At 46.0% G+C, this 20,349-nt stretch overlaps 1 protein-coding gene and 1 long non-coding RNA gene across 4 annotated transcripts in view; one reads left to right on the top strand and one right to left on the bottom strand.

The window, feature by feature from the left end:
- On the bottom strand, window positions 1-11,128 carry LOC116987535. The gene is made up of 3 exons (XR_004415734.1): window positions 10,947-11,128; window positions 8,121-8,125; window positions 1-15 (listed from the first exon to the last, which is right to left on the bottom strand). It is a non-coding gene; the product is annotated as an uncharacterized LOC116987535 (long non-coding RNA).
- Window positions 674-20,349, top strand: part of LOC116987533 (solute carrier family 2, facilitated glucose transporter member 11-like) — a 47,440-nt gene continuing 27,764 nt past the window's right edge. The window contains exons 1-6 of one of the 3 annotated variants that reach the window (XM_033043642.1): window positions 674-771; window positions 9,165-9,254; window positions 15,650-15,748; window positions 15,853-16,013; window positions 16,842-16,966; window positions 19,237-19,366. In XM_033043642.1, coding sequence (XP_032899533.1) covers window positions 9,240-9,254; window positions 15,650-15,748; window positions 15,853-16,013; window positions 16,842-16,966; window positions 19,237-19,366 — 530 coding nt within the window. In that variant the 5' untranslated portion in view covers window positions 674-771; window positions 9,165-9,239. Of the gene's footprint in view, window positions 772-7,328; window positions 7,523-9,164; window positions 9,255-15,649; window positions 15,749-15,852; window positions 16,014-16,841; window positions 16,967-19,236; window positions 19,367-20,349 lie in introns of those variants that run through there. The other 2 variants (XM_033043643.1, XM_033043641.1) reach the window with 2 other exon arrangements.

The following is a 20,349-nucleotide window of genomic DNA, read 5'->3' as shown; positions in this document are numbered from 1 at the left end:
CATAACCCTCCATTCCTTTCCCATCCATATAACTATCCAATTTATTTTTAAATGATAAAAACGAACCTGCCTCCACCACCTTCACTGGAAGCTCATTCCACACAGCTACCACTCTCTGAGTAAAGAAGTTCCCCCTCATGTTACCCCTAAACTTCAGTCCCTTAATTCTCAAGTCATGTCCCCTTTGAGTGTAAGATGTTGTATGGTTGTATGTCCCAAAGCAAATGTGGATACAGGGAGGTTGCCGGGTTAGTTAATGCCAGTGGGTCTGTTATCTGTCCAGTTATAGTCGGCCGGACATCATCGCCATTCAGTATTATGGCACAGACTCCACTCCTGAAGTTGGCACAACATTCCCAAAGTCACCCATTCCTTCTCTCCAGAGAAGCTGCCTGTCCCGCTGAGTCACTCCAGCTTTTTGTGTCTATGTTCAGGTTGAAGATCGCTTGTCAGAGGTGGGAGGGGGGTGAACGATGGTTGTGAAGGGGTGATATATGGGTAAAAGCAGGCTGGCCATGGACATGAGCTTTACACGAGGTTATCTGGTGAGCGGGTGAATGGTGAGTGAGTGAGAGAGACAGACACACACCCACACACACACACACCCTCGTCTCATGAGGTGTCAGCATATCATTTCCACATCCCAATTGCATTTATATTTCGCCGCCCTAGTCACGCCCGCATCCACCCTTCCTGTTTCAACCCGTGGCATCACCTGCGCTGCCCCGTGTCTCCAGTTTCTGGACCTGCCGCTTCGTGCCACACTCCGTGGTAAGTACTTCAGCTGCTGAGGATGTGAATTATGTGCGGGATCCACCAGGTTCGGTTTAGTTTAGAGATACAGCGTTGAAACAGGCCCTTCAGCCCGACGATCAGTGCTTGTGTTGGACTAGTTTCGCATCTACACGGTAGAGCAACTTATATAAGCCAACAGCAAACCTGTGCATAGACACAAAGAGCTGGAGTAACTCAGCGGGACAGGCAGCATCTCCGGAGAGAAAGAGTGGGTACACAAAAATGCTGGAGAAACTCAGCGGGTGCAGCAGCATCTATGGAGCGAAGGAAATAGGTGACGTTTCGGGCCGAAACCCTTCTTCCGAAACGTTACCTATTTCCTTCGCTCCATAGATGCTGCTGCACCCGCTGAGTTTCTCCAGTGTACCTTCGATTTTCCAGCATCTGCAGTTCCTTCTTGAACACGAGAAAGAGTGGGTGACGTTTCCGGTCGAGACCCTTCTTCAGACTGAGAGTCAGGAGAAAGGGAAACGAGAGATATAGATGGTGATATAGAACAAATGAATTATAGATATGTAGGAAAGTAACGATGATAAGGGAAACAGGCCACTGTTAGCTGTTAGTGAAGAAATTGGTCTTTTGAGTAAGAAGTAAGCTGCAGTTTAATCTGGACATGGGGGGATGTTGCACTTGCAAGGTCTCAAGGTCTGTTCATTGTCACGTGTACCAATTAAGGTACAGTGAAACTCGATTACCATACAGCCATACTCAAAAAAGCAACAAGACACACAACTACATAAAAGTTAACTTTGAGAGGTCAAATGTAAGAGAAAAGTATACAGAAAATGGCAGGACCTTTTGGCACATTGGTGTACAGAGGGATCTTGGGTTGCCAGTCTGCAACTCCCTTAGAGTGGCAACATATGCTGACAAGGTTGTAAAAATAAACCTCTTTGCCTTTATCAAGCAGGGCATGAGTAGAAAAGTCGGCAGTTATTTGGCAGCCGCACAAAACTGGTTGGGCCACATTTTGATGGTTTTATAGAGAATAGACAATAGGTGCAGGAGTAGGCCATTTGGCCCTTCGAGCCAGCACCGCCATTCAATGTGATCATGGCTGATCATCCCCAATCTGTACCCCGTTCCTGCCTTCTCCCCTTATCGCCTGATTCCGCTATTTTTAAGAGCCCTATCTAGCTCTCTCTTGAAAGCATCCAGTGAACCTGCCTCCACCGCCCTCTGAGGCAGAGAATTCCACAGACTCACCACTCTCTGTGAGAAAAAGTGTTTCCTCGTCTCCGTTCTAAATGGCTTACTCCTTATTCTTAAACTGTGGCCCCTGGTTCTGGACTCCTCCAACATTGGGAACATGTTTCCTGCCTCTAGTGTGTCCAAGCCCTTAATAATCTTATATGTTTTAATGAGAGACCCTCTCGTCCTTCTAAACTCCAGAGTGTACAAGCCCAGCTGCTCCATCGTCTGAGCATATGACAGTCCCACCATCCCGGGAATTAACCTTGTAAACCTATGCTGCACTCCCTCAATAGCAAGAATGTCCTTCCTCAAATTAGGGGACCAAAACTGCACACAATACTCCAGGTGTGGTCTCACTAGGGCTCTGTACAAGTGCAGAAGGACCTCTTTGCTCCTATATTTGATTCCTCTTGTTATAAAGGCCAACATGCCATTCACTTTCTTCACTGCCTGCTCTACCTGCATGCTTACTTTCATAGACTGATGTACAAGGACCCCCAGATCCCGTTGTACTTCCCCTTTTCCCAACTTGACACCATTTAGATAGTAATCTGCCTTACTGTTTTTGTGCAATCATAGAGGGGGGGGGGGGGGTAAGAAGAAATTGGCGAGAGTGCAGAAGAGATTTGTCAGATGTTCACTGGATTGTAATTAAGTAAGTAAGTTTATTGACCAAATATTCACATACAAGGAATTTGCCTTGTTGCTCCACCCACAAGCTACAACATGAAATACAGTGAAAGTTAGGAATGACTCAGAAAACACTAAATATTAATAATAATAAAACATTAATGATAAAACGCCATTACCCAAGATGGCGCCTGCCTGCGGCGGCTTTTGCGGAGCACCAGAACAGAAAAGGTTCACCTACAATTTCTATCAACTCACCTGGATCAGGGAAACGGCAGTAATCGGTGACGTTTCAGACAAGCTGCTTGGGCAGCTAAAAGCACTGGCAATTTCGCAATCTACCGCAGCTCCGGGAGCCCTGGACTTTAAATTTTCACTTTATCAGTCTATTTATTCATGTGTGTATATATTTATACAATGGTATATGGACACACTAATCTGTTTTGTAGTAAATGCCTACTATGGTCTGTGTGCTGAAGCAAAGCAAGAATTTCATTGTCCTATCAGGGACACATGACAATAAACTCACTTGCACTTGAACTTGAACTTGATCAAGTATGTGAACCAACAACATACCAGATCAAAGGGGGGCTACAGATTTTTGGCTGTTGAGTAGAGCAACTACTCGTGGATAAAAACTGTTTTTATGTCTGGCTGTGGCAGCTTTGACAATCCAGAGTCGTCTTCCAGAGGGAAGTGATTCAAAGAATTTGTGGCCAAGGTGAGAGGGGTCAGAGATGATCTTGCCCGCTCGCTTCCTGGCCCTTGCAGTGTACAGTTCATCAATGGAGGGAAGGTTTCAGCCAATAACCTTCTCTGCTGATCGGACGATTCGCTGCAGCCTCCAGGTGTCGTGCTTGGTGGCTGAGCCAAACCAGACCATGATGGAGAAGACGAGAACAGACTCTATGATGGCCGTGTAGAATTGGGCCATCATTGCCTGTGGCAGATTGTGCTTCCTCAGCTGCTGTAGGAAGTACATCCTCTGTTGTGCTTTTATGACTGTGGAGTCGATGGTCGCCCCCCACTTAAGGTCCTTGGAGATGATGGTTCCCAGGAACTTAAAAGACTCCACAGATGTGACTGTGGTGTTGATGGTGAGCAGGGTGAGGGGAGACTAAATTATAAAGACTAATTGAAGACTAAATTATAAAGAGAGTGGAACAAACATGGACTGCTTGAGATCATCCTAGATAAGGCAAATAGGCAGAGACTTTTTCTTACAGTGACACGGAGTTCCTGCCTTACATCGCCAGACGTCCGGCATCAGTCCAGCCCTCGGGTGTTGTCTGTACGGAGTTTGTACGTTCGCCCTGTGGGCTTCCTCTGGGAGCTCCGATTTACTCCCACATCCCAAAGACCTACAGGTTTGCTCTTCATCCTCTCTCCCCACTCCTCCCCCACCCAAGTCTGAAGAAGGGACTCGACCCAAAACGTTGCCTATTCCTTCGCTCCATAGATGCTGCCTCACCCGCTGAGTTTCTCTAGCATTTTTGTCCACCATTGTTAGCTGTTTATAGGCAATGTGACTGAACAGGATGACTTTGAAGCTGGCACGTCTTGGGTGGGGGAGGGGTGGAGAGAGAGGATGGAGGGTAAACCTGTAGGTCTTTGGGATGTGGGAGTCAATTGGAACTCTCAGAGGAAGCCCACGCAGTCACTGGACGAACGTACAAACTCCGTATAGACAACACCCTGGACTGACCCCGGACGTCTGAGGCAGGAACTCCGTGTCACTGTGAGAAAAAGTCTCTGCCCATTTGCCTTATCTAGGACAATCCCAAACAGTCCATGCTTGTCCCACTCTCTTTATAATTTAGTCTTCAATCCAGAGAACATCTGATGAATCTCTCCCGCACTCTCTCCACTTTCTTCTTACACCCCCACCCCTATGATTGCACAAAACCATCAAAATGGGGCGCAACCAGTTTTGTGCGGCTGCAACATAACTTCTCGACTTTTCTACTGAACGCCCTGCTTGATAAAGGCAAGGAGGTCGCTTTTTACAACCTTATCAGCACTGTAGCACATGTTGCACTCCCAGGGAGTTGTAGACTGCCAACCCAAGATCCCTCTGTACACCAATGTGCCAAAAGGTCCTGCCATTTACTGTATACTTTTCTCTTACATTTGACCTCTCAAAGTTAACTTTTATGTAGTTGTGTGCCTTGTTGCTTTTTTGAGAATGGCTGTATGGTAATCGAGTTTCACTGTGTCTGAAGAAGGGTTTCGGCCCGAAACGTCGCCTATTTCCTTCGCTCCATAGATGCTGCTGCACCCGCTGAGTTTCCCCAGCAATTTTGTGTACCTTCGATATTCCAGCATCTGCAGTTCCCTTTTGAACACTTTGTTCACTGTACCTTAATTGTTACACGTGACAATGAACAGACCCTGAGACCTTGCAAGTGCAACATCCCCCCCATGTCCAGATTAAACTGCAGCTTGCTTCTTACTCAAAAGACCAATTTCTACGCTTCCACACATCTTTAGGATTTAGAGAGACAACGTGGAAACAATGTGTACAACCTAGTCCGCGCCGGCCAGTGATCACCCTGTACACTAGCACTATCCTACACACCAAGGACAGGTTACTATTTTGCCGAAGCCAGTAAACCTGCATGTCTTTGGAGTGTGGGAGGAAACTGGAGCAGCCAGAGAAAACTCACGGGGTCACGGGCAGAACGTACAAACTCCGTACAGACTGCACCCGTTGTCAGGATCGACCCTGGGTCTCTGGCGCTGCAAGGCAGCAACTCTACCGCTGCGCCACCGGGCCGCCCCTACTCCCTAGATGATCTCTTCCAGGGATCGCGCGTCTGGTCGGCGCAGACCCGATGGCCTGAAGGTCTGTTTCTGCGCTGTATCTCTAAACTAAAAAAACATAAAATATACTTTGGGATATGTATCACTGTTTTCCATCAGTACTGGTTCAGCATCCTGGAATTCCTAATGAATGTCCTTGTGGGCACCACAATCATAAGGAGACCTTTCCAGTAGATCTAGCAATGGATAGCTTTTGTTGTGTCAGCTAAAGGTTACAATCAAGCAGTCCAGAGTGTACAGATACAGGATTAAGGGAATAACGTTTAGTGCAAGATAAAGTCCAATTAAATATAGTGCTAGTGTCTCCAATGTGGTAGATGGTAGCTCAGGATCGCTCTCCAGTTGGTGATAGGATGGTTCAGTTGCCTGAAAGCAACTGGGAAGAAACTGTCCCGGATCTGGAATTTTTACGCTTTTGCACGTCTTGCCTGATGGACGCGGGGAGAAGAGGGTGTGGCCGAGGTGAGACTTGTCCTTGATTATGCTGCTGGCCTTGCCTAGTCAATGTGAGGTGCAAATGGAGTTAATGAAAGGGAGATTGATTTGCGTGATGGTCTGGGCTGCGTCCACAATTCTATTATAGTTTTAATGATATTCTGAGAACAAAAGAAAAACTATGCCGGTCCCCAAACAATTGGCTATGAAGGCAAATGATTCATCAAACAACAGCTCATAAATAGTAATGAGATGTATGAATTCATCTATTTTAGACGGATGGATATGTTTATGCAGACACAAAAGATTGCAGATGCTGGAATCTTGAGGAAAAGACAAAGTGGGAGAATTCGATCGGTCAGGCAGCATCTGTGGAGGGAATAAACAAAGGATGTTTTGGCTCGAGACACTTCTTCAGACTGATGGAATAGGGATGGAGGAAGCTGGATAAGTGAGGTGGGGGTGGGGCAGATCACGGCAAGTGATAGGTGGATACTGGATGAGGAGCGTGATTGTCAGATGGGTGGAGAAAGTGACAAAGGCTGGAGGTGAAATGGAGGCAAAATAACTGGGGTAACGGCTTAACAGGAGAAGAGAGGGAGTGAAGGGTGGTTATTACATGATGTTGGAGAATTCAATGTTCATGTCATTGAGTTGTAAGCTGCACTGTTCCTCTAGTTTGCATGTGGCCTCAGTCCAGCAATGAAGGAAGCCAAAGACAGAAATGTCTGAACGGGAATGAGAAGAGTAGTTAAAATGGTTTGCAACCGGGAGATCAAGCAGGCCCTGGAGCACAGAGTGCAAGAGTTTGGCAAAATGGTTGCCAGGTCTACGCTTAGTCTCGCTGTTGTAACGGCGGCTACATTGGGAGCACTAAAGTTATGAAAGATTCATATATAAATAAAGTTTTTTTCTAATTCATCAGTTATAGGAGCACAATTGGGCCAATCGGCCCATCAAGTGCACTACACCATTCTAGAAACATAGAAAATAGGTGCAGGATGAGGCCATTCGGCCCTTCGAGCCAGCACCACCATTCATTGTGATCATGGCTGATCGTTCCCTATCAATAACCCATGCCTGCCTTCTCCCCATATCCCTTGACTCCACTAGCCCCTAAAGTTCTATCTAACTCTCTCTTAAAAATCTCCCCATGCCCAAATTCTGTTCTATCTTTCCCTCTCTACCCCGTACTCCTGCCTTCTCCCCATAACCCCTGACACCCTTATTAATCAAGAATCTGTCAATCTCCAGAATATCCATTGACTTGGCCTCCACAGCCGTCTGTGGCAATGTATTCCACAGATTCACCATCCTCTGCTAAATAAATTCCTTCCCATCTCCTTTCTAAAGATACATCCTTTTATTCTGAGGCTATGGCCTCTTGTCCTAGACTCTTCCACTAATGGAAACATCCTCTCCGCATCCACTCTATCCAGGCCTTTGGGGCTGCAAGGCGTCTGGTCAACATCTCTTTTGAAGGCAATGGCCTCTAATGATGTTGCTTTGATCTGTTGTTTGGTATTCATTATTTACCTCTTGCTTGGGCAAGGATACTCGATTCGCCTCATCTCCCATTCCTCAGCCTTGCTGGCAGATATCCGTGGATCTTCACCGCTTTTACATCAGAGGCGCATAGAAAGAGGTGAGAAGTTACTTACGATAGACACAAAAAGCTGGAGTAACTCAGCGGGACAGGCAGCAACTCTGGAGAGAAGGAATGGGTGACGTTTTGGGTCGAGACCATTCTTCACCAGTTACTGTAAGAGGTTTCCTGTCAATAACTGATAGTGGAGATTCTTTGTTGTTTTTCTGACCAAGATACGATGTTAGTTTTCCATCAATAAATGGCATTAAAATAACAAGATATGCACGTGGAATAAGAAATAGCACACAGAGGGGTCATTTGGAACGTCACCCTGGGAATCATTAAAGATCGGATTCTTCTGCTGATTTCTGTGTGTCCAGGCCACTCGTGTATCCTTCAGAAAGATGAGAGCCATTGACAGAAACCCACCATACAGCTGTGGCATTGATGCCAATCACAAGGAAGTGACTTGGCTGATATTGTGTCCAACCAAGGATTGGATTTTTCATTAGATTTTCCAGATCCGTTTCCCACAAACAACAGGCCCAGGAGTTCACCCCTTGCATTGTTGGGATAGACTCAAAATGTTGGAGTAACTCAGCAGGACAGGCAGCATCTCTGGAGAGGAGGAATGGGTCTCGTTTTGTGTCAAGACCCTTCCTCAGACTGAGAGTCAGGGGAGAGGGGGGGATACAGAGATATGGATGGGTAAGGTGTGAAATGTGAGATCAAAGGCGACGCAGGTCAAGGTATATGTAGAACGGATCATCGTTAGCTGAGGGGAAGGTGACAATGAGGCATTCAAACAGTAAAATTTAATCAGGACAGCGAAACTATTCTGAGAACTGGGATGGGAGAGGGATGGAGAGAGAGGGAAGGCTTCAAGTTAGTGAAGTCAATATTTATACTACTGGGTTGTAAGCTGCCCAAGCAAAATATGAGGTGCTGTTCCTCCCATTTGCGTTGGGCCTCACTGACTGTGGATGATGCCCCAGGACAGAAAAGTTATTATGAGAATGGGAGGAAGAGTTAAAACGTTTACCAATCGGGAGATCACGTTTGCATAGGCGGACTGAGCTGAGGAGTTCAGCTGGGGGTCAGGTTTAGTTTTGGTTATAGATACAGCATGGAAACAGGCCCTTCGGCCTAACGAGTGCACTCCGACCATCGATCTCCCATACACTAGCGCTATATCCTACACACTAGGGGCAATTTACAGGTCAATTAGTCTACAAACCTACACGTCTTTGCACTGTGGGAGGTAACCGGAGCACCCGGAGAAAGTCACGCAGTCACAGGGAGATCGAACCCAGGTCTCTACTGCTGCACCACCGTGTCTCCCCCAGATTCAGGTACTGCCTCAGATTCACCTCATCATTGTCTATCAATGATGGATGATGTTGGTTTTCTAACCACATACAACTTCAAGTTTCAGATTGATAATATACTCCGTCAATGAGTAGGCATCTCTCATGTATAAATTTACCACAAAAATGACAGGAATTATGTTGGACTGCACATTTCCAAGAATCAGTGATTCCAAAATAACCTTCCAGTATTGACTCTAATAGTTGGTTGTAAATAGGTAACTTTCAGTTGTACTTCATTGAATCAGTTGGCAACAAAATGCAAATTTCAATTGTCTGAGAAATGTTTGATAGTTAAGTCATCATTCACTTGTGGGATTTCTGTTGTGCAGGCAGCATTTGGAGATAAGACAGAGATACCACCGGCTGCTGAGGTAACTTGCAGGCTGGAGACTTGGAGACCAGAAATGCCGAGCAAATTGGTAAGATCTGAAATGCCTCTTCCTTCACTTAATATCACATCAAATGTTTAATTGAATATGCAAAATCCCTGCTGGATATGGACACAACGCATTCCCAGTCTGACTCAGCCACTGATCACAGCTTGATGAAGTTTGGGATTTTAGTCATCCACGAATGTGTGGCAATTCAATGAACTTTTAGATTTTTTGATTTTTGTTGTTGATTTTCTTACCTGTTTCTGATGTTTCTCATTTTAGATTACAGATTGTCTAGATAGCTTTGTGACCAAGTGCAATGTATTTGCTGCAGACAATTAGATGGGTAGGATGTTAATCTGTGAGCAAGCATGGTAATTCTTAGTTTGGCTTAGTTTAGTTTAGTTTACAGATATAGCGCGGAAACAGGCCCTTTGGCCCATCGAGTCTGGACCGACCAGCGATCCCCGCACACTAACGCTATCCTACACACACTAGGGACAACTTCCAATTATACCAAGTCAATTTGGAGTGTGGGACGAAAACGGAGACCCCAGAGAAATCCCACACGTCATGTGGAGAACATACAAACTCCGTACAGTCAAGATCGAACCTGGGTCTCTGGCGCTGTAGGCCTGCAACTCTACCTCTGCATCACCGTGCTGATCAAATTCTGCAAAGGCAGAGCCAGTGAGCGGGCAGAAAAAGGGGCAGAGGGAACATAATCTGGGAAAACGAGTTCAGGTGTTGTTGTCGGGAATTCTGAAAATATGAAGGAAGATTAGTTTGCAATGCGTTTATCCCTGGAGCTTATAGACTGGGGAAGCATGAGAGGAAAAATGGTCAACAGAGGGAACCTAAGGATGTTAGCGAGGCAATAAGTAGACATCCCATGAAGTTTAGGTTCTACAGTATAGTTTGGTTAAAATAAACTTTGGGGGATGTAAACAGCTAAAGGATAATAAAACTGCTCAGGAAATGGGTCCTTCGTCCATTCGTAAGATCAGTTTATTTTATTGTCACGTGTGTAAATGAAAAGCTTTTGTTGCATGCTATCCAGTGATTACAATCACGCCATTTACAGTATACAGATACATGATGAGGGATATATGCGAGAGAGATTTTCAAAATAATAGGATAGATAAGGTTAACGATAACTCTGGAGGAAGATAAAGATGAAAGGTTACAATTTCTCTCATTGATCAACGATGACATTTCAAAAATGTAGAATTCACAAGTAACCATTGTGTTGTGACAATATAAAAATATTGTAGGTACTGTGAATCTTTGAAACACTTTGGGTTCTCTCAGAGTGTTCTTCCAGTGTGCATTGTTAAGGCCTTCAATAAACCGACTTGTTCAAGAGACTTATCACGGATCTACGAGATGTTTTATTTTGTGCCCGTGCCTATCTGAGGTGGGCCCTGAGTAAATCCAGATTCAGGTTACAGGTATAACACAAAATTCCCTCCTACAGATACAATCAAATGTTGGTGGTCAGATGGATTTGAATAATTGTGCATGTAAAACATATAAATCAACAACTTGGTACAACAAGCAATTTGAAAGACAAATTATTTGGTGAAAGAGATTTGAGGTACATGTCTTATTGTGACAGCACTTTGTAGGAAGCATACAGCACAAGAACAGGATTGTTGGCATATCTTCGCAGATCATGATGACAAGATAAACTCGTCTCATTTGCCTGCTCATGATCCATATCTCTTCATTCCCCACATATACATGTGCCTCTTAAATGCAATCTCTATCGTATCTGCCTTCACCACCACCCCTGGCAACGTGTTCCAGGCACCCACCAGCCTCTAAAAAACTTGCCCCGCACAGTCTCCTTTAAACTTTTCTCCTCTCATCTTAAACCTGTGTCTTTGACATCTCCATGGGACAAAGTTCTGCCTGTCTATTCCATATATACCTTTCATAATTCTATATATTTTTTATCTGGTCTTCCCCCTAACCTCTGGCTTTTCAGAGAAAACAATCCAAGTTTGTCCAATTTCTCTTTGTACCTAATACCCCCTAATCCAGTATTTTTGTAAACCTTCTGCACCCTCTACAAAGCCCCCACATCCTATCTGTAAAGCGGTGACCACAACTGCACGCAACTCCCAATGTGACCGAAGCAAAGTCTCATAGAGAAGCATCATGACTTCCCGACTCTTATATCCAATGTTCCATTCTTCATTCCCAGGCTACGATTGGACATGCTAGATGCAGGATAAATGTTCCCGATGTTGGGGGAGTCCAGAACCAGGGGTCACAGTTTAAGAATAAGGGGTAGGCCATTTAGGATTGAGATGAGGAAAAACTTCTTCACCCAGAGAGGTGTGAATTTGTGGAAGTCTCTGCAACAGAAGGCAGTGGAGGCCAATTCGCTGGATGTTTTCAAGAGAGAGTTAGATTTAGCTCATAAGGCTAAAGGAATCAAGGGATATGGGGAACAAGCAGGAACAGGGTACTGATTTTACTTCGGAGTCACGTGACTGATTCCGTGAAGAACCCACTCAGCACGCATGCGCGGCGAATATGGAGATGGCCACAACCTTCGTAAACAAATCATAAGACCTGCCATAAAATCCTAAATTTGCGGGGTTGTGCAAAACCCCAGCCACTGAGCCAGACCCACTGCTCTCTGGCAAAAACCTCACAAAGCATATGAAGGATATGGAGAGGCCTTAACAAGCTTTCGGTCTCATGAGGGCAGGCCCCAAGGACTAGCAAAACCAAAAACAATAAGCAGCAGCACCCCATCGCGTCCATCAGTCGACGTCTACATATGGGACTGATGAAAGATCTGGGTCCGCATTCTATCACCGAAAGTCTTCTTTAGACCAGGGCCCAGAGCGGACCCCATGGAAAATGTGCTACCCCCCAACGTCACCGCCACATCAGACGACATGCAACACTCGTTGGACCGGCAGGAAACAGAAGAATACCCATAACCATGGAGGTAGGTGGGTCTGGTTCCTACCAGCATATAGAGTAATACTAACACACGGGAGTCTATCACGAGTGATCAGTATATACTCAATGGCATTAGTGGATACAAATACAATTCATACTAGAAAAATTGCCACCAGGTCACCCCAGAGGGTATTTTCCCCTCTCCGTTAAAGAAACGAGAGGGACAAGCTGAACTGGTGAGACTAATTACAAAGGGTATCATGGGAAAACCTGAACCCTTGCAATATATTCACTAAACCCAAACAAGATGGTGGATGTCGCATCATCATTGACTTAACTTCACTAAATATGTTTGTTAAGTATATACATTTCAAAATGGAAACAGTTGTTACTGCCAAACAACTACATTCCAAAGGATACTTCATGGCAAGCATTGATCTTAAAGATGTTTACTATTTAGTACCATTCACAAGGATCATCGCAGATACCTGAAATTTACCTGGATGGGGCAGCTATAAGCGACGTCTTAAATGGTAGGCAAGACCATGGAATTGACTATGTTAGCTGTGTCAGCTACAAAACAGTTATTCAAAACCCTGGGATTGTCTTACATCCAGATAAATCTAAGTTTAAGCATCCACAATCATGGACTACTTGGGCTTCACAATTAATTCAGTCTACGTGACTGTAACATTGCCAAGAGACAAAATAGTTGAATTGGCACAATCATGCAACAATTTAATGGTCAACAAATTACCAACTACTCAACAAGTAACAGAGTAATTGGAAAAATGGTAGCAGCATTTTCCGGCTACATAATTCGGACCTTTGTACCAAAAACAACATACAGGTCATTATGATCGTGTCATGAAGTTACCCACTGAAGCAATATCAGAACTATAGTGGTGGGCAAAAAACGTTTGGCATAGTTTACAGCCCTATTGTCATCACTAACCCTATGTTAGTTATCCAAACAGATGCCAGTGCTCAAGGCTGGGGAGCAACTAACTCTATATCTAGCACAGGTAATAGATGGACTAACCCGGAGTCATCATTACCACTTACACTGGGCGTTAATTATCTAGAGATGGGTGACTTTTATGGTTTAAAGCATATGCACAAATATGTATCACTTGCATGTACGGTTACAAATAGATAAATACTACGGTGGTGGCCTAAAATAACCATATGGACGGCATAAAATCGGTATCATGCGACAAGTTGGTCAACACAATTTGGCAATGGTGTGTCGAAAGACATATTTGGCTATCAGCAATTTACCTGCCAGGTAAGCTAAATGCAGTGGCAGACACCAGGCCACGTAAATTTAATGACAACATCGAATGGATGTTAAAACCCCACACAAAAAAAAAAAAAAAAAAAACTTTTCGCAAAAGTTATCAAGCAATATGGCACGCCAGATATCGATTTATTTGCATCCAGGCTAAATCACCAGGTACCTATGTATGTCGCTTGGGAACCAGACCTGAGGCAGCAGCGGTAGATGTGTTCGCGCTGGATTGGGGAAATTCTTCTTCTATGCATTTCCTCCCTTCTGCCTCATCAGTCGGGGACTACGCACAATACAAATGGACTCTGCTTCAGGTATTTTGATAGTACCCGACTGGCCTACTCCCAATACTCCATGCCATGGTTGTTGAAACTCCGATGGTATTCCCCAGTGACCCAGAGTTATTAACACCCAGTGTCGGGCACAAGCCACCCGTGCCATAAAAAAATCAAACTCCCGGGTTGCAGATTCTGCACAAACCACTTCTGGGACTGGGATTATCAGAACAAACCGTCGACACAATGTCAGCATCCCTCCGAACATCCACTAAAAAACAGCACTTGTCCAGCATCAAAAAATGGGAGAAGTACTGCTTGGATACAGGGACCACCTACTCAACCGCTACAGTTACCAACGTACTGGAATTCCTGGCGAACCTTCACCATGATGAAGGACTCAGCTACAGAGCCATCAACACAGCTAGAAGTGCCCTGCCTGTCTATTTAAAACCAGCTCCAGGACAACAGGCCATGGGGTCCCACTCGCTGGTGGTCAAACTAATCAAGGGTATTTACAACTCTAACCCTCTAGACCAAGGTACACCCATACATGGGAGTGTGGTCCTGACATACCTCAGGGGATGGCCACCAGCCAGATCCCTCAACCTGGAACAATCTATGCTCAAAACACTCATGTTGATGGCACTTGTATCTGCACAGAGGGTCCAGTCACTACACCTATTGCGACTGGACACCATGCTCACAGCTCCAGACCAGATCTCTGTCGTTATCCAGGGAATGATCAAACAGAGCAGACCAAGAACACCTAATCCAGTCATGGAATTCCGGGCTTACCCGCCAGAAACACGGTTATGTACCATGACCCTACTATCCTACATAGACACAACCAAAATATTCGAGGGCGATGAAAAGCCTTGTGGGTCAGTCATAAAAAACCTTATGGTCGGGTGACGAGCCAAACCATTTCGAGATGGCTCAAGCAGGTGCTAAAAGCTGCTGGGATAAAAACTAACATGTACAAATTTCATTCCACCAGGGCAGCATCCACGTCGACGGCTAAAAGAATGGACGTGCCTATAGACCACATCCTGGCTACAGCAGGATGGTGGGGGGAAAGACCGTTCAGAAAATTTTATAATAAGCCGTTGGCAAAACCTGTTTTAGTTGCAGGAAAGGTTTTACAGACTGCAAATATTTAATTTAAGCCCAGGGGAACAATTTAATTTCTTTGTTGTTATTGTTAAAAAGTACCATTGTGTTTTTCTACAAACAGATTCATTGGTTGATTACGATAACACACTTCCTCCCTCAAAGACTTCAGCAGTGATGTAGTAATAACTGTTACACGGTTTGAAATCACAGAGCTTTGAAATCTTCACGGAATCACTCACGTGACTCCGAAGTAAAATAGTAAGATTAAACGTGAACTTATCAGTTTGAAGTTTGATCTGTATTTTATGAGGAGTTACGATGAGGGATTATGTGACCTCCGCTCCCACCCTCAATAATATGGGTCAAATTCATAAACTGATGTCTCCTTGTCTTTACTATGTTTACTTCAATAACCGTGTCTATCTGTGATTCCACACCGCTGCTTTGAAGTATGCCACGCATGCGTGCTGAGCGGGTTCTTCACGTAATCCCTCATCGTAACTCCTCATAAAATACAGATCAAACTTCAAACTGGTAAGTTCTCGTTTAATCTTACTATTTTAGATGATCAGCCATGATCATATTGAATGGTGGTGCTGGCGCAAAGGGCCGAATGGCCTACTCCTGCACCTATTTTTCTATGTTTCTATGTTCTAATCCTTTCTTCCCCTTTTATAACAGAATGAATATGTTGGGATACCTTCTGAAGAAGTGTTCCGACCTGATACATCACCTATCCCTGTTCTCCAGAGATTCTGCCTGGCCCGCTGAGTTACTCCAGCACTTGTGTCTTGTATAAATAGTCCTTTTAATTTTTCTTTTTCCCCCCACTGTAGCTGCAGATCAGGGGTCTCTTGCTGACCATCGTTGCTGCCTGTATTGGTGGCACCTTCCAGTATGGCTTTAACCTTACAATCATCAACGCACCAACAATTGTGAGTCCACACCTATGCTCAACTGGGAAAAGTTGGTTGCCTCCAGAGTGGTCAAACCAAAATGGAAACTAAAACTAAAAAAACTTTTTTTTTTAAAAAATCAGATTATCCAAAGGTTCATCAACGAGACCTGGATTGAGCGCTTCGACATCCATCTGGAGGACTGGGTCATCACTCTCTTCTGGACCATTATCGTGGCCATGTACTTTGTTGGAGGATTGGTTGGGGCTCTTATTTCTGGACCCATGGCCATAACATTTGGAAGGTATGGGAAGAATGATAAATATAGATGCAGAAGAACGGGAAGTATAGATCAGCCACGATTGAATGGTGGAGTCATCTGGGCGGCATGGTGGCCTAGCGGTAGAGCTGCTGCCTTACAGCGACAGAGACCCGGGTTCGATCCCGTCTACGGCTGCTAGACTGTACAGTTTGTACATTCTCCCCGTGACCTGCGTAGGTTTTCTCCGAGGTCTTCGGTTTCCTCCCACACTCCAAAGACGTACAGGTTTGTGGGTTAATTGGCTTGGTATAAATGTAAATTGTCCCTAGTGGTTGTAGGATAGTGTTAGTGTGCGGGGATTGCTGGTCAGAGTGGACTCGGTGGGCCGAAGGGTCTGTTTCTGCGCTGTATCTCCAAACTAAACTTGATGGGCCGAATGGCCTAATTCTGCTCCTATAACTTAGGAATGTGGAGGTTGAATTCTGATAACCAGATGTGTCGGTTTTCATTTGTCATTATCGGAAATTAAGAGTTATTGAGGTTACTTGTGATTTTGCCGATAAGAGTTTCGTCAAAATTTCATTTTCGACATTGAGCACAAAAGCAAGTTTCATTTACGATTAACTCCCATTCTTATTGAGACTCTTTGTGCTTGAAAAGAGCCTTGTATGTCCAATGTTGGGAGAGGTGCAAGGATGACATTGTCTCCTTGTTGGTTATACTATTCAGTACACCGACTCTTCTACAAAGCCATTGGAACACAGGTTTAAGTTTTAGATCTGGTTAAATCAGATTAGATCTCATGATTACAATAACATAAAGGTGTGATCATCATGTTATACTCACTATTATTATTTTTTCTCCACACAGGAGGAATTCGTTGCTACTCAACAATGCTTTTGTGCTCATTGGCGCTTTGTTCATGGGCCTGAGCAAAACAGCCAAATCTTTTGAGATGATCGTAATCGGAAGATTTTTTTCCGGAATAAACTCAGGTATCAATTTTCTTTCAAAGCTTGGAGCGGAAATTAGCCTTAGAAAGTGACACACAGTAGATCATAAGTGATAGGAGTACAATTAAGCCATTCGGCCCATCAAGTCTACGCCGTTCAATCATGGCTGATCTATCTCTCCCATTCTCCTGCCTTCTCCTCATTACCTTTGACACCTGTACTAATCACAAATCTATCTATCTCGGCCTGAAATATATCCACTGACGGACTCCACAGCCTTCTGTGGCAAAGAATTCCACAGGTTCAGTAGCAGGGATACACAACAGACACTGAAAAATGTTTGAGAAAGGAAGAATCTGCCTCACCTCAGGGAAGGGGCAAAATGGAACAGACAGTGTGGGTGCCGCTTGCAAAGAGGTGATGTGAAGACAATGGACTGAGTGGACTCCTTCTAAGGTGATATGAAGAATGATTCCATATAACTGAAAATGAAGAAACTGTATTCGTGGTTCACCAAACATGAACAAGAATTTGCAATTTGCATATAACCAAATTCAGATTCAGATTCAGATTCAATTTTATTGTCACTTTTCAGTACAACGAAATGGTTTAGCCTGCAGTCATAATACAATACAATACAATACAATACAATTTATTGTCATTTGAGCCTCAGTGAGGCTCAAACGAAATTCTGTTTCCACAGCCATACAAACAAAGACAATTCCTAGACATACACACAATTTAGTTCACACAAACACCCATCGCAGTGAACCCACTGTGATGGAAGGCAAAGTCTTTTCTCTCCCCTGTTCTCCATGTCTCTCCCGATGTCCAAGCCCCAGGCGGGCGATGATAAGTCCCACGGCCATTTTAGGCCGTGCCGGGCGATTTACGGCCCCGCTCCCGGTCTAGAAGTCTCGAAGTTGGAGCCCCCGGCGAGCGCTGGAATGTCCCACGGCCATGAAGCCGTGCCGGGCGATGTACGACCCCGCTCCAGGTCGTTCCAACCCCGCGACACGGGCTGGAGAAGTCGCGTTGCGGGAGCTCCGGGAAGCGGTCTCTCTCTCCCCCCGGACCCGCGAGCTCCCGATGTCCCAGTCCACCGGACCTGCGGCTGCGTTGCTGGAGCCTCCGAGCCCCAGGAGTCGAGTCGCAGCAGCGAGTCACCACCGCTCCCCACGCTCCGAGGCCGGCCAGCCCCACGATGGTGAGTACTCCGCAGCTCCGCAGTCTCCCGAGCCCCCGGGTCGTTCAGGTTGGAGGCCGCTCCACGGTGCTAGGCCCCAACGACAACGGAGACCCGACAGGGAAAAGGTCGGGTCTCCCAGACAGGGAAGAGATTTTAAATAGTTTCCCCCTGCCCCCCCCCCCCGCCCCCCACATATACACATTTAAAACCAGTATTAAAAAACACCAAACACTACATTTAACTAGACAAAAAATAAAAAAAGACAGACAGGCTGTAGGGGCCGCTGCAACGGGTGAGTCGCGCCGCCAAGTCGACTTCTAACATAGAATAAATTACAAAACACACACTCAACACAGTTTAACACCCACCACAGTGAGTCCACCAGGCACCTCCTCACTGTCCTTGTCCCAAAGTCCTTGTCTCTTCCCTCCTTGCTCTCCCTCTGCACTGAGGCGATCCTGGCCTCCGATGTTGTGACCCCCGCCGGGTGATGGTAAGCAAGTCCCGCGGCTGAATCCGAGCTCCGTGAACGGGCCGGTTCAAACTCCGCGGACCGGGGTGGTCGAAGCTGCCGAAGCTGCCGCCCTCCAGTCCAGCGGACGAAGCTGTTGTTGCGGGAGCTCCGGAAAAACAGGTCACCAACCTGTGACCTGCGAGCTCCCGACGATGATGTCGTCCACTGGCCCGCGGCCGAGCCTCCGAGGCTCCGAAGTCGGGTCGCAACGCCACCACAGCCCCGAAGTCGGCCAGCCTCGCGTTGGTAAGTCCTGGCTCTGCCTCCGGAGCCTCGAGGTCGGTCCCGGTTGGAGGCCGCCAGCTCCGCGATAGGCCTCAGCGCAGACGGAGACAGAGACGGGGGATACGGCAGGAAAGGTCGCATCCCCCCCGAAGGAAGAGTGAAAAAACATGTTTCTCCCACCCCCCCCCACACATACACAACTAAAATAAACCGAAATAAACTGTAACAACGGGACAAAAGAAAACAAAAAAAAGAAAAGACAAACGGACTGCAGGCGAGCCGCAGCTGCAAGGCAGCGCCGCCACTTCAGGACACGAGTGAAATGTGATGAATATTCAGTAGGAGTATGAACAAAGGCTAACTTCATTCTCTTTTGCTCCTGAGGTGTGGGATTCAACATCAACCCCATGTATCTCAGTGAAAGTGCGCCAAGTAAGATACGCGGCATGGTGGCCCTGTCTTTTGCTCCATTTACTGCAGCAGGATTAGTGGTGGGACAGACAATAGGACTGAGGTAGGTCCCAGGTTTTTACGTGTCAGGGTGGATGTTTCTAACTGGAATTATGTTGACTGTTTTTTTGACAGAAAAATGTTGGAGAAAAAATGTTCTATGTACGACACTAAGATTTTACTTCGGAGTCATGTGAGTGACTATGTGAAGAACCCCGCCAGGATGCATGCATACCATATCGCTACACGCATTGCGAGTCAGGCGGGGGGGAACGACGTTCCCCCGCAACGGCAAGTTTAAAAGCCGGAACCTGCAGGTAAGAGATACTCTGTGGTCTTTTTTGTTGTTCCCATACTGTTTTACAGGTGGGGAGTCAATGGACAAGTCCAAGAAAACAACGAGGGCTGCGACAAAGCTGGCGGGGGAGGACCGCGGAGTTGCGGGCAGCCAGCAGCGGCCAGCGGCACATGAATCACCCGTAATGGGAACAGCTGTGCCCGACTTCGCCCCCGCACCGGCCAGATCTACACCGCGGCTGGGCGGTAAGGCAAAACAAAAACCAACAAAGTCGTTGACTCAGATGAGTCTGACTTCGAGCAGCCGCGAGCGGCCAGCGACCGTGAGCGCTGGAGCCGGATGGAGCGGCTTGTGGAGCAGATGCTCCAACGTGACAGGCTCCGGGAGATGGAGTCCAGTCACTGTGGGCAATATATCACACCCACAGCAGCACCTCTTGTAGGGCTGCACAGTGCATCTCCCTCGTCAGAGGGGAGTACTGGGGGTCAATTCTGGGCTGATCCTGAAGAGGGGTTTGCAGAACAGAAATCAAGTGTGCAAGGAGTGCAGGAACGTGAAAATCTACTGGACATGGTGTCCAACTTCATACAGCCAGACCAGACTGGCCAAAACCTGGAACAAAAACTAGCTGCCAGTATTGATTATATGTCCTTTAAGCAGCCACAGGAACAGGCTGTGATGGATACCACGGCAAGACACTTGGCACCGGGAAACTGTATATCCCTGAATGTTCCCATTGTAAATAATTG

This window comes from Amblyraja radiata, chromosome 25 (genome assembly GCF_010909765.2).
Source record: "Amblyraja radiata isolate CabotCenter1 chromosome 25, sAmbRad1.1.pri, whole genome shotgun sequence".
In the NCBI taxonomy this organism is placed as follows: domain Eukaryota; kingdom Metazoa; phylum Chordata; class Chondrichthyes; order Rajiformes; family Rajidae; genus Amblyraja; species Amblyraja radiata.
Note: the sequence above shows the minus strand (reverse complement) of the source record. Positions and strands in the feature narration are given on the sequence as shown.